This window comes from Malaclemys terrapin, chromosome 7 (genome assembly GCF_027887155.1).
Source record: "Malaclemys terrapin pileata isolate rMalTer1 chromosome 7, rMalTer1.hap1, whole genome shotgun sequence".
NCBI lineage: Eukaryota > Metazoa > Chordata > Testudines > Emydidae > Malaclemys > Malaclemys terrapin.
The window spans coordinates 80,749,134-80,772,980 of record NC_071511.1 but is presented as its reverse complement, the minus strand read 5'-3'; the positions used below and the strand labels follow the sequence as shown (position 1 = coordinate 80,772,980).

The window sequence follows — 23,847 nt, the reverse complement described above, 5'->3', positions numbered from 1 at the left end:
CCCACACCCTATTTTTGCTGCCCCTGGCGACCGCTCACCCTGCTCTGTACGGGTAACTCCCCCTGGGATCCTCCCTAGCCCGGGGCTCCCCTCGGACCCCATCTGGCAGCGCCCCTACCCGTTCTCAACCCCGGCTCCTACCCCCGATCCCGACTGTGTCCCTAAACCCCCCTCCGTCCCCCTTCCTCTGCTTGTCCCTTCCGTGCCGCCGCCAGTCTATCCCCGCATAGACCCTGCCCGACCCGCTCCGATTCACCCCTCTGCCCCTGTAAACAGCAGGGAGCAGCCTGCAATCCCCAGGGAGGGCAGAGCCAGGGCAGTGGCTACAGCTGATGGTACTGAGCATGCTCAGTTCCAGCAAAGCAGCAAATTCTGGGGCCGGACTCTTTCCCATGCAGTAGTAGTTCCTCCCGCCCCCTCCCCGCTCGCGCTGTCTGGCGGAGGGAGACGGCGCGTGGTGTCGGTCTCCATGGCAGTGGGCTGTGTGGGCGGAGTGGTCGGGGCTGCAGCGCGGCGGTGAGAGACCGGCTCCCCCCGCCCCCTCCCCTCCGTGTGTTTGTGTCAGGCTGATCGCGGCGGCGGAGCTGCCCGGGGCGCCCGGCTCGGAGCGGGCGAGGGGGACGGACGTAGCCAGCCGCAGAGACAGCCCTGCTCCCCTCGGCTCAGCCGGCCTCTCGGCATGGGCGGCCCGTAGAGGAGAGGGCTGGGTGGCTGGTGCGGTGCCTGTGCGGCGGCGGCCATGGCGGTGGTGGAGACGCGGCCGGAGCTGGTGGGGAAGCGGTTCCTGTGTGTCGGGGGCGGCGAAGAGGAGCCGCCGGAGCGCGGGGAGAGCGGGCGCTGGCGAGCTGGGGTCATCCGCGCCGTGTCCCACCGGGATTCGCACAGCCCCGAGCTGGCGGTAAGAGACCGGCCCCAGACCCTGCCCCCTGCGTGCCCCCTCTGCGCGACGGGGGGCCCGGTCACCCCCGCGGGGCCCTGCTCAGCAGGCGTTGGGAGGGTCCGAGGGGGGAGGTGCAGGCGTCGCCTGTTCTCTCTGTAGGGCAGTGCTCAGTCAGATCCTGAGGTTTGGGCAATGGGGTGTCCTCGTTCCCCCTAGCTGGGGCCCTGCTCGGTGTGAGGGGTAGCAGATGTGGGAGTGGTCAGAGGACGCCCCCTCTGCTTGCAGACAAGAGGGTATGACACAGCCTGTCTTTTCCTCTCGCTAGGCACCTAAGGTGGGGTACGGAGTGCAGTGGTAAACACACCCTCCCCCCTGTGCTCTCTGTAGCATGGAAGTACATGTCAGCCTCTTCTCCCTGCTGCACACACCGTGGTGTGTGGTGGAGAATCAATCAGGTTGACGTGGATCACGAATCATAGAAATTATCCTGAATGCAGTAGCAAGAAGGTGCCATAATTTAGGGATTGAGATTGGGGTAAAGGTTTCTCTCGCTTCCCCAGAGAGATCGGCATCCCGATATTAATGGAAGACTTCTGTTGTGTATGTGTTTAGCATATGTGAGGACGACAGAGGAGGTGGCATTGATTAGACTTATTCTCTTTGCATGGAAGATATGGCTGATAATTTTAGTTCTTCAAATTTATATGTTACTGGGAAATGGTAAAAATTTAGCTTCTCTGTGGAGTGAAAATAACCAGCCCTTTCATCTGATAGGTCTAAGAAACAATTATATTTTTACTCAGCTTGAATATTCATAGTACAATGCCCTGTAAAAGCTGTTTTTATTTAATGTTAAGTGACAGGTTTAAAAATACTTTTGTGATAAAAATAAAAGATTATGTTGAATTATTTCCTTTCCTTGTCTGTGTTGTTGTAATTGTTTCCCTAAGGGGTGTAGGAATGTGCGTGGAGGGAGAGAACAAGCAAGAATATATTCTGTTGTGTTGAGACACATTCTTGCTGGGGGAAAAAACACAAGCAGGATTTCCTTGGGTTAGTGTTATGAATACATAATCTGTAAAATGGAGTTTGTGTGCTGTAGAGAACTCATCTTTTTATTTGTAAATTCCAGATTCTAGTAATATGTGCATTGGTACTGTTGCAACTGTACGGTTGCATATTTTATATTATTTTGAGCATCTAAATGTGCACTTGGTTAAACATCATGACTATATAAGTTATTTCTGTACATATAGAAAATCACCGAACTGCGTTGTGCAGTTCCCGAGTGCTATTGATATAGTACAGCAATTCAAGATTTAAAAACTGTCATAAGTGTAATTTCTTCTTTTATATGAAAAATCAGGTAAACCAAAATATCTGTTGTTTTAGAGGTTATGGATTGCTTCAAATGGTGGGGGGGGAAAAGTGGTCTGCTAAAGTAATCAGTGCTTGCCTTTGTTCATCCCAGGGTTTAGCTTTATTTGTATAAGTAGAAGCATTTACACTTAAACACTGTTGTCATTACCATAGTTTCTAGATTTTTCTAGTTTAGATACTTTAATTCACAACTGTATGTCATTTGTCCCTTCCTCTTCTTTGTGAAATGTTTTAAATTTTCAAACTTTGTGTTATGGTCTTAGTCTTTCTGATATCAGTTGGTTTTGTATGACACCATGAAGTTCTCTAGATGTATGTTATATAAGGATTGTGTTTTTTAAAACACATTTACAAGGTGGTTTTGTAGAACATATATTTAATTATGTATATATAAACATTTTGGGCAACATAATGAAAAATGTACCAACTGCTACTAGCCAGAGTCTTATACCAGTTGTAAACTGTGGGACAAAACTGTGGTGAATAGGGGAAAGTGCAGTCCATAGACTTTTTTTTTTAAAGGGGATTTATCTTTTATGTCTTATACAGTGCCCAAAATGTGCTAGGTGCTATCTGTTGTAAATATTTATATGTTCTCATTACTGCACATTACTAAGGCTTCATCTTTTAATGTATTTATCCTCACATCCCATTTTACAGACAGGATACTGAGGCACAGAATAAGGTGACTTGTATAAAGCGTCACAGGAAGTCTGTGGCAGAGTTGGGAATTAAACTCACGTCTCTCAGGTCTCAGACTGGCACATCATTGGACTATCCTTCTCTCTATGTGCTTTACAGAATGTACAGAATTCATGATACCTGTTTTACAATTTAGGGATAAGGTACAAGTGAATACAAAGACCCAAGGTGCAAGTGAGGGGAGAAGAAGAGAACAAAGGTTACAGTAAGAAGATGGTAGGGTTGTTTATGCGTGTTAGGCACATATCTTGATTGATTTTTTCTTTACACTTGTAATTAATATGTCACATAAGGCTCAGCAGTGTGGACATACTATGCCGGCATAGCTCCCTCTTGTAGAGGTAACCTACACTGACCAAAGGAGGGTTTTCTGTCCATGTAGGAACACCATCTCTCTGAAGGACATTAGCTATGTAGACAGAAGCCCTCTTCTGATGTAAGAGCTGTGTTTACATTGGAGGTTTGGTTAGCATAGCTATGTTGATCAGAGGGTTCTTTTTTCACTCCCCTAACCAATGTAGCTATGACAAACATATGTCTTAAATGTAGGCCAATCCTCTGACTAGCTGGTGTTTGAAATACATGAAACCCCTCTTCCAATGGGCATTTCTGTGTCTTCCCTGCCTCCATTACCATTTGGCTGCATTTCTAATCCTTCCACAGCCTCCATTTTTAGGTGGTCTTCCCTGTGAATAGCTCCAGATCCTGCTGCTACTCATTAGCAGAGTGAAATTGAAATGCTTTTTGGTAATTTCATCACTGCATACTGTGTTCTGAATAGTAACAGATTGATTTCGGGCTGGCCTACCCTCTGTGAGCTATGAACCCTGCTGAAGCACTAGAGCTGTCCCGGGGCTTAAGAAGGCAACACTGCGTCAATTCACATTTGTAAGACCCTTTGCAATTATGTGGGACAAAAAAATTTTTTAAAATGAAAAGTTCATACACTACTATCTGTACCATACTTGCTACGGACAAATGAATTTTCAAGGCCTGATGTGCTTCATGAAATGGAAATGATTACTTTATTTATAGCTAAATTCCAAAATGTGTGTGTAGTTGAAATTTCTGTATTTACTGATAAGAAATCAAATCAGTTTTAAATAGCTATTTAAAAAAGATTAAATGCAGCTTCAAAATTCTCAGTGTTAAGGAGCCTTGACCTAATTAAACAACTTTCTACATGAGATTTAAAATGGGATAAGGGCCATCCTACTGCCTATGAGTCTACAAGGGTGCAACCAGAATTTTCCAAAGGAGTGAGTTCAGCACATGTATGTCCTTGCTGAGCCCTCTGCTCTAATTCTGGAATGGGCATGGAAGCATAAGGAGATGGTGTTCTGTGGTTCTGAGAAGCAGGGAGATGGGTCTGGGGGACCAGAACACCAGGAAGAGGAGCTTCTGCTGCTCCAGGCTGTGCTGGTTGCTGACCGCTTCAGTCACTGCTTTTTTTCCATTTCCAAGGACTAGGTGGCTTCTCTGACTTGCGACCAGTCCTTGGATGGGGAAGATGCTGTGATTAAAGCTGTCAGTGACCAGCATGGCCTGGAGCAGGGTCGACAGTTCCTCCTGGGCTTTGGCCAGGGAGGCCATTTCAGATTTCTGTGTGTGGGGAGGAGGACTTGTACCAGGGGTTCAGGGTTTGCTTAGGCTCCTGGCTTTTGGATTTCTTTGAAGGTTAAAATGTAAATATCAGTCTATTTTGGGTTAATTTGTTGTGATTATTATACTACTCAGTAATGCAATCTTCCATATACTCCCAAATCACCTGGCAGTGCCTCAGCTTTCAATTACCTGGCAGCACCCCCATCCCTCAGTCAAACTCTGTTCTATGTTTCAGCAAGCTCTCCCCTGGAACCATACTTCTGGGGATGTGGAGTTGCCCAATCCGTTGTCACCACCTGATGTGCTAGCCCTTGGGTGGTAGGTGGGTGAAGTCCCCCAATTGCAGAGAGAGGGAGGGGGGCCATGTGGAGGGGGTTCCCTGTTCTGTGACCCTCCCCCTCCAGGCACCCTCTTCTCTGCTCACCTGGGTTGGTGCTCCTGGGTGCAGGCATGTGAAATTTTGTGAGGGGAGCCCTCTCCCACCCAGACTGTGGTGACTGACATGCAGGGGGACAATCATGGCACTATTGTGAAGGTGTGGCTCTGTAAAGAAACCCTGGGATCCACTTGGAGCCTATCCTCTGTGCTCAGGTTGGATTCCTGGGGTCGCTGGGGCAGCTGCTCTCCCTGCTCTTCCTCAGTGGTACCCCTAGGTCCGGCCCTTGGGCCCAGCACCCTGCTTCCTAGAACCCTGGAGAGACCAAACACCAACTTTGTCTATGGCCCAGGAGGGTGGCCTCTTCCCCCCCCCCCCCCTTCATTGAGTCGTTGAGTGTGATAATTCACATCTCTTATCAGCTACATTGAAATCTTAAAAAAAAAAAAAAAAAAAAAAAAAATACTAGCTTGTATAGAACAGAATGAATGAACTGTGTAAAATAGAATATTTTAAAGCCAGAGACTGAGTAAAAGTAAAAAGTATTGCATTGTCTTGTCCCCATTATTTTATGGAATTTTCCCCTTCTTCCATTTTCCCATACTGGCTGCAATGTTTACTGTACCACTGGCATGGAGGATGGCCAAACCATCTGGCAGTGGTTGCTATACTTCTGGCATCAGTCGCTTGGAAAATGAGCATGTTGTCTCTGCAGTGCACACCTCTTCCTCTTGCCCAACATTTGGAACCCTGTTTTTTCCAAAATGTACTCCGTAGTTCATGTTTATACAGGGTGTTTAGTACACATTTCATCTAGTATACGTACAACTCTAATGTAAAAGTACTCTTCTAACCTCAACAATTAATTTTAGTTTTTTTTTTTTTTTAAGGGTCTGGTGAACTTCTTTAAGCGGTGGTTCTCAAACTTTTTTGTGGTGTGAACCACAGATCAGTAGTGTCATAGATCACTTCATCTTCCATTTGTGAATTTGGAATAGTCCTGTGGTAACAGCAGCATTTGATTACATGGGAGAAAAAAGGAAAAGATTTAATTTGTTTTAATGTTCTGCTCCTGGTGCTTCTGTGAGAGAGGCTCTTTTGTGACCTGTTTTTCTGCTAGTAGAGGTAGGTAGGAAGGCTCTGCCTCATTTCCAGGTGCTTTTAAAGGCTTCCTGGCTGTTTGTAGTGATGATTCTGGAAACCTGCAGAAGCAGCAAGGAAGTGGAGTCAACACCCTATGACCTATCTGCTCTTTGCTGCAAGTAGCAGTTGATTTTGAGGGCACAGTTTTCAGAATACTAGTTGAATCAATATTAGCAGGATTGAACAGAAAATGTCTGCGAGAGTAAATATACTTATCTTCCCAAGTTCTGTTACTGTAAAAAGTAAGTATTTGAAGGCACAATGTCAATTTCACATCTAGTCAAATTAAAAACAAACAAACTTAAAGTTAAAACAAGGAGCATAAGCTTATGCCCAAATAGTCTCTAAGGTGCCACAAGGACTCCTCATTGTTTTTGCTGATACAGACTAACAGGGCCACCACTCTGAAACCGGTCACCATTAAAGTTAAAAGTAGTTTTTTGGTTACAGTGACATTTGCCCCGGGTTCTGCCAGTTTTTGTGTCTTTGCAGTCTCATTTTCCTATTTGAAAAATACTTTTCTCTACACACATGAGAAACTAGGAAATAGGTTTTTAATGTTGAGGGTGCCTCTTTAAAAAGGTCATGTGCAAGGTGATCATTTTTTTTAATAAGACTATAAATTGTAGTGAATTTATAGTGAAATCTGCTGTTCTTTTTTTCTGATTTCTAAAGCTGTGCATTTAGTACACCAACATATTTTGATACCATTTCTATATGGCAGTGTTGGACAACATGAAATCAAGAATCCAGTAACTTGAGTCTCCTGGGAATAGTGTTTTTAAGATAAGCAGATGTGGTAACTTTCTGTATCTATCACCAAGGCAACAAATAAGCTGGCAAGTAAAAGGAAAACATTTAATTTCTTTGGGGGGAGGGCATGGCGAGTACCTCCAAAGATTTGTAAAAGTACTACTTAAGCATGTAGAGGTTTTTTCTGTGACTTTGATATTTACGGAATAATTAACAAAACATTGTTAGGGAAAAGGTACAATAACCATTCTGATGGAACTTCTGACATGCATTTTTTGGTTCTCATGTCAAGTGGTATGTGGAAAAAAATTGTGTTGAAATTAATATTTTCTATTAGTTTCTTGAAGAGCGGTGGTGGGCTTTGCATGTCTTTATCCTCTCCAGTGTATCTAACAGAATACAAATGTACAAAATTTTGTAGTATAAAATGTAAACCTGATTAGGACACAGAATTATAGAAATTTAAAAAGGCATTTTGTAGAAATGCTCCTCATGCTGAAAGGTTTTTTTGCTAAAGATGTGGCTAAGCATGACTACATGATATACAAAGCTGTATTTTCCCACACCTGTCTACACTCGAAACTTATGTCGACATCACTGTTTTTCAGGGGTGTGAAAAATCCATACCTCTGACTGACGTAGCTATGTGAATTTAATCTCTAGTGTAGATACAGGTAGGTTGATGGAAGAATGCTTTCTTCCATCAACATAACTACTGTTGTTTGGAGAGGTTGCATACCTACACCAAAGGAAAACCCCCTTCCATTGGTGTAGGTTACATCTATGTTACTGGGTTATACTGGCATGGCTACAGCTCTCAAGCCATGCCCATATTAGTCCCGTAGTACATGCATACCCCCAGACTTTCCTGTTCCTGTAAATTGTGCACTCTCCTCTCTTTTGCTCACTTTTCCTGGTGGACAATAACTTTAAAGTTCAGACGCATATTTCTGTGACTGTGGTTTTTGCCATGTGTCAGTGTTAATGTGGCATTTCACTTTTGATTTTAGGTAGGGTCCTGCATTTGAGTCTTTTACTAAACTTACTAATAAAATTAAGTTGAGAAATGGAGTATTTGAGGAAAATGTTTGTTTTTTAAAGCAAATTTTACCTAATACAAATTAGAATCTGATTTTGTTTTTCCTTGTTTAAGTTTAGCTTCTAAAAATTAACAGCTGTTGAGATCTGAGGGAATTTGGACTAGCAATATACTGGTACTTTTGCCGAGGTTGTGAGTTTGAGCCTCACCTGGTGCGCATGTTCTTTGCGGGGGAGGGATAGCTCAGTGGTTTGAGCATTGGACTGCTAAACCAGGGTTGTGAGTTCAATTCTTGAGGGGGCCACCTAGGGATCTGGGGCAAAATCAGTACTTGGTCCTGCTAGTGAAGGTAGGGGGCTGGACTCGATGACCTTTCAGGGTCCCTTCCATTTCTATGAGATAGGTATAGCTCCATATATATATATTTTTTTATTATTAAGTGTCAATTGCAGGAAAAGCTTCAAATAAAAACTATTAATGTTGGACAGAGCAGATGATGAATCATAGTTTTAAAGCCAGTTGAGCAAGGTAAAACAATATCAAATTGCTTGATGGTTGCTAACATAATTGGGTAAGGTTGTGGTTTAAAAAAGTCTTTGTGGTTTTCAGGACTTAGTTACCTCAGTTCTCTTTAATATTGGTCTGTTTATGGATGTGCCACATAGCAGTGTGATATGTCCTAGATGATGATGGATATCTGTGGTAGTAAGACTTGAAAAATGTACTAGATACCTGTTAGTGAGAGGATACTACAAAAGATGGAAGCTTCTCTGCTGGGTTCCTTGGGCTTGGCTCTCCCTCAGTGGGGATCAGATGCCCTGCTGTGCTATTTGGATGTAGTTCCTTCTTGACTATGGGAAAAATTAGTGGTGGCACTCTCCCATGTTCACCTCTCATGGCAACAAAGACTATGTCTACACTGCATTTCACTGGTGGCAGGGTATGTGTAGCTACGTGTCTCAGTGAAAAGCAGGCTGTGTCCCCGCTGTGGTATGTAGCTACTTGTGTCAGTGGGACTGTCATAGGGGGAGGAAGCGGAAAAAAGCTCAAGCAGCTTTTCGCTGTTAGAGCTTCTCACTGTGGCAAGGAAAAGCTCTGGCAAAGAGGCGGCAGAGGGGAAAGGCTCCAGCAGTACGGAGCTGCCAAACCTTTTCCTTTTGCCTGCCCTGCACCAGAGCCTTTTCGTGTGGCAGGGAAAGGCTCAATGGGGAGCCATTTAGAGCTTTCCCTGTGGTGGTGGGGGGGGGGGGACTCCACAGTGCTACAAATAGCAATGTACACAGGGGAGGCACTGCTTTGGTGTGTAGAGAACTGTGTAGGGTACTAACCCACAGGGTTCAGGTGTGTGTGTGTGTGTGTGTCTGTACTGTACTTGTCTCAGCCATGCTGTCTACACTGCTAGCAGTATAATAAATATGTCCTCTGCATGCTGCCGTAAAGAGTGTAAAGTGTAGATGCATCTCCAGTGAAATGTCAGTACAAGGAGACTGCATTACTTCATAATATACTATTACTTCTACGTGTTGAGTATAGTATCATCACTGCATTTAGATTAAAACCTATTGAGATGAGATGAATATGCAGCTCACAACTTGAGCTATTGTTTCATGTTCTGTACAAATGGACAGATGATTCTGCATCAGTTGTACTTAGTGCATGTTTTCAAACAACCATAACAGCTGGAGACTTTCCAATTTTGAAATGAGAGGTGAGGTTCTGGAAAACAAGACATCACCTAGGCAGATGTTGGTTATTTTTTATTTTCCATTCACTTTTTTCAAATATGTTTATGAATTATATTAATAGACTTGTTCTGCGTTAATATTTTGATTCTGTTCTACTCTTACTGTCTGAATAAAATGAAAATACAGAAGCTTGTTGATTGCTCAGGGGGGATATCTGTTTGACTTTTACCAGTACTTTTGTGATACAATTAAATTAGTGACATTTATCCTTATAGAATTCCCTTATTTTTTTTTTAAAAGAGAAGGAAGATATTCTTGACAAATGAGAATGCAAAGTGTATAGTGACACTATAGTACTGTAGTTGAAAAGACTTGTTTCTGGGGAGAATATTTATGAAATCTGCATGATTGGGGTGGGGTGGAATTGTGTAGTCAATCTCCACCCACTTATGATGCCAGAATGCCATTATGCTACTTATTGTGATTGTGCATATCTTCATAATCTGATTCTTTTTCCTGGCATACCCTGATCAGTGGTGAAATTGTCAACAATGTTGACATTAAAATTCCCACCGTTTAGGGTTCAGAGTAAACCCCTTATTAGGATGTCTGAAATCTCAGGTAGGCATTACTGAATTGGTTCCATTTGGATTGACTATTTGAAGTTGTTAGGTGGTATATTTTTGCAGCCGTAAGGGATATAGACTGTTTTGTAAACAATGGAAGCTTAAATTCTGAAGCTCAATATTTTTGTTGCGATGGAAAAGGAACGGTTTTCTGAGTCATTGCCAGCTGGCCCAGTTCAGCACCTGAATGCAATATGTATGGTGGTGGTAGCTTGAGGAGGAAGGGAAGAGTAGGAAGTGGTAGTAATAGGAGCATTAGCATTAGGAGCATTAGATTTTGAAACAAATCTCTTCCAACCTTTTTCCCGTGGTTGAAGGTTTTCTGCCCATCTATTGTAGATAGTGCCATTTGCTGGACAAATACTTGCTTGTTACACCTTCATCTGCTTTTATTAAGAGTTCTTTGTATGTAACACTTATATGTTAGTTCTTTTAAAGAGAGAGAGTGTGTGTGTGTGTGTGTGTGTGCTTTATATATTTGTCAAACTATTTTACAGATAAGATTCCCAGTAGTTCTTTGAAATCAATCATTTGCACAGTTAAGCCTAGCTCTGCCCAGCCAACTTTTTGTGCTTCTGTTGGCAGAGTATGCTACAGCTGATAGTATTTAGATACATCCCCAAAGCCTCACTTGTCGGGAGGAAGGGATTGATATATACTCTCAACCGAAAATCAGAGTGGTTATAGTGCAACACAAGCCAAGGTTGCACAACGTAAAAATGTTGTCTTTGTAGCAGTGTGGCCTGGGATAATAAGGAGAAGGGACAAGCTTGTGGGTCTATAAATCAATGTTTTCCAACGTGTAGGGTTGACCCCTTGAGGAGATACGGAAAGACTAACTGGCATAGATGTATACATTAAGGCCTGGTCTACACTAGGCGTTTATGTCGAAGTTAGCGCCGTTACATCGAATTAACCCTGCACCCGTCCACACCGCGAAGGTATTTAGTTCGACATAGAGGTCTCTTTAATTGGACTTCTGTACTCCTCCCCGACGAGGGGAGTAGCGCTAAATTCGACATGGCCATGTCGAATTAGGCTAGGTGTGGATGGAAATCGACGCTAATAGCTCCGGGAGCTATCCCACAGTGCACCACTCTGTTGACGCTCTGGACAGCAGTACGAGCTCGGATGCTCTGAACTGCCACACAGGAAAAGCCCCGGGAAAATTTGAATTTGAATTCCTTTTCCTGTCTGGCCAGTTTGAATCTCATTTCCTGTCTGGACATCGTGGCGAGCTCAGCAGCACTGGCAACGATGCAGAGCTCTCCAGCAGTGATGGCCGTGCAATCTCAGAATAGAAAGAGGGCCCCAGCATGGACTGATCGGGAAGTCTTGGATCTCATCGCTGTGTGGGGCGATGAGTCCGTGCTTTCCGAGCTGCGATCCAAAAGACGGAATGCAAAGATCTACGAGAAGATCTCTAAAGACATGGCAGAGAGAGGATACAGCCGGGATGTAACGCAGTGCCGCGTGAAAATCAAGGAGCTGAGACAAGGCTACCAGAAGACCAAAGAGGCAAACGGACGCTCCGGATCCCATCCCCAGACATCCCGTTTCTATGAGGCACTGCATTCCATCCTCGGTGCGGCCGCCACCACTACCCCACCAGTGACCGTGGACTCTGAGGATGGGATAGTGTCCATGGCTGGATCCTCGGACATGTTAGCGGACGGGGAAGATGAGGAAGGAGATGAGGACGAGGCAGTCGACAGCGCTCACAACGCTGATTTCCCCGACAGCCAGGATCTCTTCATCACCCTTACAGAGATCCCCTACCAACCCTCCCCAGCCGTTACCCCGGACACAGAATCTGGGGAAGGATCAGCCAGTAAGTGTTGTAAAAATCTAAACATTTATTTGTAACAGAACAGGAATATTAACAATTTAAAAAATGGGTTTCTCATGATTAGTTTGATTAGCTTAACGGTTCAGTCATGGGCAGTGCAACTATTGAAAAAAAATCTAGCAATGTCCGGTTTTGCATGATTGTCCTGCCCAAGCCGCTCTACTGGTTAGTCACTGCTACAGCAGCTACAGTAAAATGCGGTCTATATGTCCGGGGATGGAGCAGAAATCCTCCTGTGACATCTCGAGGAAGCTCTCCTGGAGGTAATTGGAAATCCGCTGCATTAGGTTCTTGGGGAGAGCGGCCTTATTGGGTCCTCCGTAGTAGGACACGTTGCCACGCCACGAGACTATCAAGTACTCTGGAATCATTGCTCTGCACAGCATGGCGGCATACGGCCCTGGTCTTTGCAGGCTTTCCCGGAGCATTCTCTCTTTCTCGCTGTCAGAGATCCTCATGAGGGTGATGTCGCTCATGATGACCTGCTTTGAATGAGGTAGGGGAATGTTAGTGTTGGGACTGCTTTGCCGTTCCTTTACAGAACTGTAACCGCTGGTTTGCAGCCACGCGGTGGAGGCGGGAGAGGGGCAGCCGAAAGGGATCGTTCCCGGGGACAGCCGCGAGGGTGTGGGACAGGAGCAGACTTCCTGCTTGCCGAATTGCTGGCAGCAGGGACCGACATTGATTTCAATGTGAAATGAGGCCATTGCTAATATTAAAGTTTTAAGCTGCCACAAGTCTACGGCTTACCATGTCTGCCTGCAACAGAAATTCCGTTCTCCTGAGAGGCTTCTCAAATGTGCTGTAGAAGACCCCAGGCACTGAATGCGAAGGCCGAGAATTCGACCTTGTGCTGAGTGCGCATGTGATAGGTGCTGTGCATGGTCTAACAGAGAAAGACTATGTTCTTTGTTCACAACTACATTTATCTTTCTGAGGAATTCACTCCCTTTTTCCCATTCCCACAGCCCCATCTGCGACTGTCTCACAACCTAGCCTGTCATCACACTCCCAGAGGCTAGCGCGGATTAGGCATAAGAAGAAGAGGACACGGGAGGACATGTTCTCGGAGCTTATAGCCTGCTCCAGAGCCCAGGCAGCACAGCAGACCCAGTGGCGGGAGAACTTGACCCGAATGCACCAAGCCAACATGGATCGGGAGGAGAGGTGGCGTCAGGAAGACCAGCAGGCGACTCAAACCCTGCTTGGACTAATGAGGGAGCAAACGGACACGCTCCGGCGCCTTGTGGATGTTCTGCAGGAACGGAGGCAGGAGGACAGAGCCCCGCTGCAGTCCATCTCTAACCGCCCTCCCCCGCCACCAAGTCCCATACTCCCCTCACCCAAAGTGCACAGAAGGAGAGGCGGCAGAGTCCCTGCTAACTCTCACTCCACCCCTGCAGAGAGCTCGAGCAGCAGAAGGCTCTCATTCCCCAAAATTTGACAAGTTCTTTCCTTCCCGCCTGACACAAGCCCCCGTCCAAGTTTCACTTTCCCAGTTCCATGTTTGGTTGATAATAAAAAATACATTTCTGTTAACTACTGTTTCCATCATGTTCTTTTGGAGGAGGGGGGGATAGGGGGTTGGTAATTCGACAGGACAGTCACCTTTGGCAGGGTATATAGTCGGGGGCAGGCACAGCAGCAGGGCACATACATAGTGCAGTGATGCAGTGACTAGTTACCCTGGTTAGTCTGGGAGGTTGTTTTCATGTTATGTGGTGGGGGGTGGGTTGCTCTGTGACTTTGTGGCAGGGGAGGGCAGTTACAGATCTTAAGCGGCGGTCCTTAGGCAGGATCACAGAGCCACACAGCAGGGGATCTGTAACCGTCCTCCCCCTGCCACAAAGTCACACAGACCCCCCCATACACACAGTCCCTATCAGGAGGGGTGACAGGCTCCGTTGAAACAACCATCCCACCGCAGCGGAGCCTGTCAATCCTTGAGTTTAGAAGCTGCATTCGCGCCACTACAGTACACCCGCTCCGCACCACAGTCTGCGTCCCAGTTTTAAAAAATTCCCGCGAATACAGTATTAAAGAAAACGGTGTGCTTTAACAAAGTAGAACTATTTTTATTTTGAAACGTGTGTTGGAAGTGGGGTGAAGGGGGTATGTAACTGGATAGGATAGTCAACATTAACTGGGTAAAGAAACGGGGGCAGGTTTAGCTTCTCAATACACAAACTTTAAAGTCACAGGTTACCCTGCTCACTCAGGAACTTTGCTTTCAAAGCCTTCCGGATGCACAGCGCTTCCCGCTGGTCTCTTCTAATCGCCCGGCTGTCTGGCTGTGAGTAATCAGCAGCCAGGCTATTTTCCTCAACCTCCCACCCCGCCATAAAGGTCTCCCCCTTGCTCTCACAGAGATTGTGGAGCACACAGCAAGCTGCAATAACAATGGGGATATTGGTTTCGCTGAGATCACAGCGAGTCAGTAAGCTTCTCCATCTCCCCTTGAGACGTCCAAAAGCACACTCCACCACCATTCTGCACTTGCTCAGCCGGTAGTTGAAGAGTTCTTTTTCAGTGTCCAGGGCGCCAGTATAGGGCTTCATGAGCCAGGGCATTAGCGGGTAGGCTGGGTCCCCGAGGATGACTATAGGCATCTCCACATCCCCAAGAGTTATTTTGTGGTCCGGGAAGTAAATACCTTGCTGCAGCCGTCTAAACAGACCAGAGTTCCTGAAAACACGAGCGTCATGAACCTTGCCCGGCCATCCCACGTAGATGTTGGTAAAACGTCCCCTGTGGTCCACCAGTGCTTGCAGCACCATGGAAAAGTAGCCCTTTCTGTTAATGTACTGGCTGGCCTGGTGTTCCGGTGCCAGGATAGGGATGTGAGTTCCATCTATGGCCCCACCGCAGTTTGGGAATCCCATCGCTGCGAAGCCATCTATGATCGCCTCCACGTTTCCCAGGGTCACTACCTTTGGCAGCAGTACATCAACGATTGCCTTGGCTACTTGCATCACAACAACCCCCACGGTAGATTTGCCCACCCCAAACTGGTTCGCGACTGACCGGTAGCTGTCTGGCGTTGCAAGCTTCCACAGGGCTATGGCCACTCGCTTCTGGACAGTCAGGGCTGCTCGCATCCGGGTGTCATTGCGCTTCAGGGCAGGGGACAGCAACTCACAAAGTTCCAGGAAAGTTCCCTTCCGCATGCGAAAGTTTCGCAGCCACTGGGATTCATCCCAGACCTGCAGCACTATGCGGTCCCACCACTCAGTGCTTGTTTCCCGTGCCCAGAATCTCCTTTCCACGGCATCAACATGACCCATTGCCACCGTGATGTTCTCGGCGCTGGGTCCCCTGCTTTCTGAGAGGTCTGTGCTACTCTCAGACTTCAGGCCATCACCGCGTTGACGTAGCCTCCTCGCCTGACTTTTCTGCATCTGCCTCAGGGAAAGGTGTATGATAAGTTGCGAGGCGTTGAGAGCGGCCACAACTGCAGTGATGGTTGCAGCAGGCTCCATGCTCGCAGTGCTGTGGCGTCCGCGCTGTCACTGACTAGAAAAGTGCGCGAACTGATTTCCCGCCGGCGCTTTCAGGGAGGGAGGGCGGGAGTGATGGACGGATGACGACAGTTACCCAAAAGCACCCTGGACACATTTTTTTTACCCAGAAGGCATTTGCGGCTCCACCCAGAATTCCAATGGGCAGCAGGGACTCCGGGAACTGTGGGATAGCTGACCACAGTGCACCACTTCCAATGTCGACGCTTTCCCCGTTAGTGTGGACTCACAAAGTCGAATTACTGTCCTTAGTGTGGACACACACGTTCGACTTTGCAATATCGATTCCAAAAATTCGATTTAAGTAAAATCGAACTACTCTCGTAGTGTAGACAAGGCCTAAGACTGGCAGCCCTTTTACCAGCACATAGTAAGGTTGAAGAAGGACATACGTCACTGCACTTCACTATTTTTTAAGTGGGGGCCACTTTGGCAAAAAACCCTCAGTGTGAGAGCCACATCAACTACTAAATTAATACATTGCTTACAACTCCTTAATGATGTAATGTTACAGAGCCACTCGTGTAACTAAAACAAAGTCTACTTGTACAATAAAACAATACTCCTTTTATAAAATAATAACCAGGAAAATATATGAAAGTAACAAGGCACCTATTCGAGTAAACTTTTTAAGAGCAGAATAATGCAAAACTTACTTTAAAAACTGGATGAGCGAAAGTGTGTGTTTGATTTTCATCTTCCAAAGCATGTATGTCTCCCGTTTTTTTGGCTGGCTCTGGGAGGGGGTTCAGGGCTGGGGCAGGGACTTGGGCTGCAGGAGGAAGTATGGGGGGCTGGTCCCGGGAGGCTGCAGGTTGGGTGGTGGAAGAGAAATGCTGGTCCAGCATCGCTGGGCCTGCAGTACTCATGCTACTCCTGGTCTTAATGCTGCAGAGCTATTCAGAACCTGCCCATTGAAGAGGGCGGCACTTACTTCGGGCGGCTCTGGCCCCACGCCGCTCCCAGAAGGGGCCAACGCGCCCCTGCAGCCCCTGGGGGGCACGTGGCTCTGCGCGCTGTCCTTCTCTGAAGGCACTGCCCTCGCAACTCCCATTGGCCACAGTTCCCCGCTTCCAGCCAATGGAAACTGCGGGGCGGTGCTTTCAGGTAGGAGCAGCGCACAGAGATCTCTGCTTCCCCCAACCCCCAGGACCGTGGGGGCATGCTGGCTGCTTCCGGAAGTGACGTGGGGCCGGAGCAGGAAGGGAGCCTTAGCGGCAACCCTGCTGTGCTGCCGGAGATTCCCGTTGATGGGAGCTACCGCTGGCTCGCGGGCCTTACAGTCAAGAACACTGACATATGTGGTATCATTTTCCTGAAGGAGGGCTCAGCTCTCAAAAGTTTGGAAAACACTGTTACGAAGTGACCTAGAAGTTTGTTTCTCTCAATCCTCTTTCTGTGTTCCCCAAAACATACCACTACCTTTTAAGTTAAAGGAATAGTTGGGGATATCAGTAGGAAATGTTTGCTTTGTACTGCTGCACTATTAGAGAAAAGCCTACAGTGGTAACGGGATAAGAAGGTACCTTTTGTTGTGGTCAGTTTGCAGCAACCACTGCTTCCTTTTCCTTTATCTGTCTATCCAAAAATCCTCTACAATCCTCTTTAATGGTTCTAAATAGTGTAAGAACGTGTGAATTGTAAGGAAGAGGAGTAAGTGCCATTTAAGAGGGAGGCATGATGGGAACATTCTAGAGTATAAAACTAATCTTGGAAGCTCAATTTGGGAAAGTAAGGGGCTATGTAATGTAAATACAGCATTAAGAACTGCAGAAGTGTTTTGTTTTTCACTGTGGTAAGAGCTAAGACTATTTAACCGTTTGCAAGGGAGGACAATTGTAAAAAGCAGATATGGTAATTTGCTTTGACTTTTATTGATATATTTGTAAATTATATTGGGCCCATAATAATTACTATCTTGGCACAGATAGGCTGGGATGCACCACATGTATAGCGGAGAGCTATTGAGTTCATTTAGTGTACATGTATGCCCCTTTTTGTCATTTTTTCTCTATCAAGTTCAGTAACCAGTATTTTTTTACATTAAATGGGTGTTACAGTATCTGACCTTTGACTTAAAAACAAGTTTCTAGCCCACAAGGCTGGGGGGGGGGGGGGGGGGGGAAAGACACCTAAAAATGTCAAACTGAATACTGTTCACATCCATATTGCCACTACATAGTGACTCTCTCTCTCACCACCTCAAACGTAATAATTGCTTCCATGTTCTCCCCTCTCCCACCCAAATCTCCATTCCTTCATGTTTTCTATAATCATATGTTTGCTTTCATATTAGCTGAAGCTTTCTGCTAAAGTGATAAGCAGTGAAATAGTTGTCATTTACTTGGCTATTTTTAGGTTCCAGCGTTAACTACCCCATTTAAATGAATGAGGTATATAAAAGGTTAATGTAAATTTAGATGCAGGAGCATCCATTTGTCATAGAAACATTTGGGGACAAATATTTGAAAGTATTTGGCATTCATTGCAGTGGAAATGTGAAATTACTGTTAACAATGTTAATAAAATAATTAATATATAAGTAACTGAAATAGTAATCTGTATTTATATTTTTGCCTAGAATTTAGTTTACAAGAAGCCTGTAGCAAGGGGGTGTGGTCTCCCTGATGCATGGGGTGAGAACAGCGACCACTCCCTGGTGGGCAAAACTGGGACACCTGTGGTTGCACCGCTGGACGCAGAGGGGTGGGTCAGGAACTGGAAATATAAAAGGCAGGCCCTCCAGCTCAGTTGGGAGAGAGCTGCTGGAGGAGTTGGACATCTCCTCCCCAACTGCTGGAGCCTGGACCTGCCAAAGGCAGCTACAGTGCCAGAGATGCGGAGGGACTGCCTGAGCTGCCAGACACCAGGGACACCGAGGAGCTGCTGGGGCTGCCACTAGCCGTTTACCCCAGCAAGGCGAACAGTCCTGGAACCCAGGTACCCCCTGACTGGGAGTGTAGGAAGGAGCCCAGAGAAAAAACGGTTACTCACTTCTTGTAACGGTTGTTCATGTCCATTCCAATCAGGTGTGGGCGCGTGCACATGCATGATGGCTGGAAGATATTTCCCTTAGCAGCATCCGTTGGGCCAGACTGGGCGCCCCCTGGAGTAGCGCCTTCATGGTGCTCAATATAGAGCCCTGCCGACCCGCCATCCCTTCAGTTCCTTTTTGCTGGCTATTCCGACAGAGGGGTAGGAGGGTGGGTATTGGAATGGACATGAACAAAACATCTCGAAGAATAACGGTTACAAGAAGTGAGTAACCGTTTTTTCTTCAAGTGGTTGTTCATGTCCATTCCAATTAGGGGACTCCCAAGCCAAGTTCAGGATTTGGGGTCGGAGCTGTTCACTGATTGGAGTACTGCTCTTCCGAAGGTGCTTAGTCTCTGGCCTGCTGGGTAATCGCATAATGTGCAGCGAAAGTGTGTATGGAGGATCACGTTGCCGCTCTGCAGATTTCCTGGGTGGGAACCTGAGCCAGGAATGCTGTCGATGAAGCCTGCGCCCTGGTAATGTGTGCAGTGATCGGTGCTGCGGGAACACCTGCCAGGTTGTAGCACTCGCGGATACAGGACACGATCTAAGACAAGATGCGTTGGCATGAAACCAGATGACCTTTCATCCTGTCTGTGACTGCCACAAACAACTGGACCGACTTTCTGAATGGCTTCGTTCTCTCGATGTAAAAGGCCAGCACCCTGCTGTCATCCAGAGAGTGGAGTCTCTGCTCCCTGCCGCTGAAATGAGGGTTAGGGTAGAAAACCGGGAGGAAGATGCCCTAGTTGATGTGAAACTGTGAGACAGTCTTTGGGAGGAAAGCAGGGTGAGGTCTGAGCTGAACCTTGTCCTTATGGAACATGGTGTAGGGAGGTCTGATGTCAAGACCTGAGCTCAGACACCCTCCTGGCCGAGGTTATTGCTACCAGAAACGCAACCTTGTAAGAGAGGTAGAGCAGGGAGCATCTTGCTAAAGGCTCAAAATGGCCTATGAACCTCGAAAGGACCAAGTTGAGGTCCCAGGCAGGGATGTGAGGGTATAACCTGTTGAACCCCCTTCAGGAATTGGCTGACCATGGGTTAGCAAATACCAAGAGGCTGTGCATACCCGGGTGGAAGGCCGAGATGGCGGCTAGGTGCACCCGTATAGGAGACAACAAGAGACCCTCCTGCTTCAGATGGAGGAGGTAGTCCAGAATGTGCAGCACGGGGCAAATGGTGCTGCGCCGACCAGAATGAGAATCTCTTCCACTTGGCAAGGTGCATGGCTCTCGTAGAGGGTTTCCTACTGCCAAGGAAGACCTGTCTGACCTGGTCTGAAACAGGAAAGATTTAACCATGGAGCTTCCACGCTGTAAAATGGAGGTGCGGGTGTTGGAGACATCTGTGATCTTGAGTGAGAAGGTCCGGGGAGCGCGACAAGGTAATCTGGGCTCCCACGGGCATGTCTAGGAGGGAATATGGAAGTGTACCAGTGCTGACAGGGCCAAGCCGGTGGTACCAGTATGACCCGAGCTCAATCTCTGCGGATCTTGAGCAGCACCTTGTGAACGAGCGGTATGGGTGGAAAGGTGTATAGGAGAGAACCTCCCCAATGGAGGAGGAACACATCCGTGCTGGAGCCCGGGCTGTGATTCTGGAAGGAGCAGAACTGTTGGCACTTCTTGTTGTGTCGCGTGGCAAAGAGGTCTATCGGGGAAACCCCCACCTCTGGAAGATGATAATTGCGATGTCTGGGCGAAGGGACCACTCGTGGCTGTGGAAAGACCTGCTGAGGTGGTTTGCCAGCTCATTCCGAACCCCGGGGAGGTATGACGCCTGCAGGTGAATTGAATGTTCTACACAGAAGTCCCACAGCATGAGGGCTTCTTGGCACAGGGGAGAGGAGCGTCCACCCCCCGATTTGTTGAAATAGAACATTGCTGTCGTATTGTCTGTCATGATTGATGCACATTGTCCGGTTAGGTAAGGACAGAATATTTGACATGCTAGGCGAACCACTCTCAGCTTTCTGACGTTGATGTGGAGATGTAGATCTGCTTGCGACCAGGGGCCTTGACTTCTGTGGTCTCCCAGATGAGCTCCTCAGCCCAAGTCTGATGCGTTCATCACCAATGACAGAGGTGGCTGTGGAGCAGCAAAGGGGACCCCTGAGCACACCTGCTGAGCATCGACCCACCACCAGAGCGAGTCGAGGACCGGGCAAGGCAGGGTCACGATCCTGTCCAAACTGTCCCGGGCTGGGCGATACTCTGATGCTAGCCACGACTGGAGCGGTTGAGGCCTGAGTCTGGCATGCTGCACCACATAGATACAGACCGCAATGTGCCTGAGAAGTTTCAGGCAGTTTCTCACTGTAGTGGTGGGGAACTGCATGATGCCTCGGATTATGTTGTTGGGGGCCTGAAACCTTGCCTGTGGCAGGTATGCCCTGGCTTGGGTCAAGTCGAGTACTGCCCCTATGAACTCTATCCTCTGGATGGGGGACAGTTGATTTCGCTTCATTTAGGAATAGATCCAGGGTCTCAAAGGTGGCTCTGGTAAATGTGACCTGAAGCTCCACTTGGTTCCTGGAGTGGCCTTTGATCAGCCAGTCATCGAGGTACAGGAACACCTGTACCTGGTGCCTCCGCAAGAGTGTGGCGACGACTGCCATGCAGTTGGTGAATACTCAAGGTGCTGCTGACAGGTTGAAGGGGAGGACAGTAAATTGGTAGTGGGTACCGTTGACCCCAAACCTGAGGTACTTCCTGTGGGGCTGAGTGATTGCGATATGAAAATATGCGAACTTCAAGTCGAGGGCAGCATACCAATCTGCTGGATCTAGTGAGGGAATGATGGAGGCCAAGGAGACCATGCGGTTTCTTTATGAACTTGTTGAGCTCTCGCAGGTCCAGAATAGGCCTGAAGCTGCCTTTGGCTTTCGGTATTAGGAAATACCGGGAATAGAAGCCCTCGCCCGTATGCTCCAGAGGAACCTCCTCCACTGCCCCTAGAGATAGGACCAACTGCATCTCCTGGATGAGTAGATGCTCATGAGAAGGGTCCCTGAATAGGGACGGGGAAGGTGGGTGGAAGGGTGGGAAGGCACAGAGTTGGATGGAGTATCCCCTCTCTACCGTGCGGAGCACCCAGCGGTTCAAAGTGATATGGGACCATGCACGGTAGAAAGGGGATAGTCAGGAGGATAAGGTAAGGTGGGGTAGATCCAGTCTCTGATCTGGTGTGCCATCCTCGATTATACCTTCAAAAGGACGATTTAGGGCCAGAGGCAGCTTGGGCTGGCCAGAGCCCAGGCCTAAGGATGGCTGATGCCTCCTCCTGCCACTCCTGTTCCTCCTCCAAGAATTGTCCTGTCGGTTCTGCTGCTGGAATCTCTGAGGAGCTTGTGGGCGGAAGTGTCTCCGCTGTGTGGCGGGAGTGTGCAGGCTCAATGACTTGAGGGTGGCTCGTGAGTCTTTCAGGCTGTGCAGCCTCTTGTCTGTTTTTTCAGGAAAAAAAGGCTCACCCTCAAATGGGAGGTCCTGAATGGTCTGCTGGACCTCGTAAGGGAGCCCCGAGACTTGGAGCCAGGAGCCCTTCCTCATGGCTACCTCAGTTTCCAATGCCCTACTGTTAGCATCTGTAGCATCCAATGCGGCCTGGAGGGAAGCCCAGGAGACTAGCTTCCTGTCTTCCACCAAGGCCGAGAACTAGGTTCGGGAGTCCGAAGGGAAGAGCTCTGTAAATTTGGCCATTGCCGCACAGGTGTTGTATGAGTTCCTGCTGACAATGGCCTGGTGGTTCGAGATACAGAGTTGCAGACTCCCTGTAGAATAGACCTTTCTCCCAACCAGGTCTAGATGCTTAGCCTCCCTGTTTTTTGGGGAAGGCCCTTGGAAGCCCTGTCTCTCACACTGGTTAGCAGCGTCCACAACAAGAGAATCGGGGGTGGGTGGGAGTATAAACGTTCGACCCCTCTGGAGGGCACGAAATAACATCTCTCATTATGCTTGGCAGTAAGTGGCAAGGAAGCTGGGGTTTGCCACAGGGTCTTAGTGGTGTCCACAGTGGTTTTAATAAGTGGAAGGGCAATACGGGAAGGTCCTGAGCGTGCGAGGATGTCCACCACGGGATCAGCCTCCTCGACCTTAATGCCCAGACCCTGAGCAGCCCTGCACAGCAACTGCTGTAGCACCCTGTTGTCCTCAAGCACAGGGGCTACGGCTGTACCTGTCAATGCTTCGTCCGGTGATGAAGAGGAGGAAGCGTTTATAATGAGTAGATGCTCCCTGCTATCCGCCCCCCGGGGATCCCGAGACTTTTGGGGCAGCGTTGGTGCTAGTGGTGCGCCTGATGGTGCCAGAGATGCAGACGCTGGACCAAGTGTTGGCGTCGCCATCAGTACGATGGGAGGAATCATCGATGGAGCCTGTGTTGATCCGCTCGCAGGCGCAGGGCCCAACGCCGACATCAGCACCGGGGCTGTCGATGCCTGCGTTGTAGTCGACGTCAACAAAGATGGCCTGGGAGATGGGTGTGAGGATGTTGCCAAGGGCGGTGCTGAGGTCTGTGCTGAGAACGGTTCTGGAGTCAACGACGGTGCTGCTGTCAGAGGCGTTGGTGTGTGGACAGGCACCAAGGGCAGATGCGTAGCCGATGGCGGGACAAAGGTGGCTGAAGCCACAGAAGATCCTGCGGAACGGTGACTTTGGGTTCCTCCCTGCCATGGGTGAAAGGCCCAGGGGGTCCAGAAGGGCCACTGAGGTGGGTTCTGCCACTGCAGAGGCCACAGTTGGGACTCACTCCTGTCTCTCCCAGACCTGGATCTGTGGCTCCTCCTTCTCCTGGAGCGATAGGAGTCAGACTCTGACTCCGACTCCAGGGTCTCCGAGACTGAAGACCATGGAGGAGCCGAGCCTTGGTGCCTTGAGCGTCAAGAGCTCAGGGAGCGGTTTTCTGTCCGAGTGAGCTGGTGCTGAGGGGGGGAGCGCCTCGACATCATAGCCAGCTTCCCTCTTGACTGCACCGGGGGGTCCACCAGCGCTGAAGGTTCTTTCCTCCTGGGGGGAAAGAACAGCGCCGTAAGGTGCAGGAGGTCCCAAGCGGCTTGGTAAGCTTCTGGTGTCAAAGGGAGCTGTAGCTGCTGTGTAGGGACTGGTGACCGGGGGCGGGGGCCAGATTCAACTGCCTCACTTGGGCCAGAGTCGACACGGCCCCAACGGGATCCAGAGCTGTGGCCCACCTGGGGTCTCACATCTCTTGGTTTAGCTGGAGGAGAGTGGCTGTCCAGCTTCCTTTTCTTCTGAGGC

General features: G+C 48.1%; 1 protein-coding gene across 2 annotated transcripts in view; it reads left to right on the top strand.

The window, feature by feature from the left end:
- Nucleotides 1-545: 545 nt before the first annotated feature.
- The window catches only part of JMJD1C (jumonji domain containing 1C), a 340,195-nt gene continuing 316,893 nt past the window's right edge, over nucleotides 546-23,847 (top strand). Inside the window, exon 1 of one of the 2 annotated variants that reach the window (XM_054033947.1) lies at nucleotides 546-898. In XM_054033947.1, the coding sequence (XP_053889922.1) occupies nucleotides 740-898 (159 nt within the window). In that variant the 5' untranslated portion in view covers nucleotides 546-739. The remainder of the gene's footprint in view (nucleotides 899-23,847) is intronic. The other variant, XM_054033944.1, reaches the window with a different exon arrangement.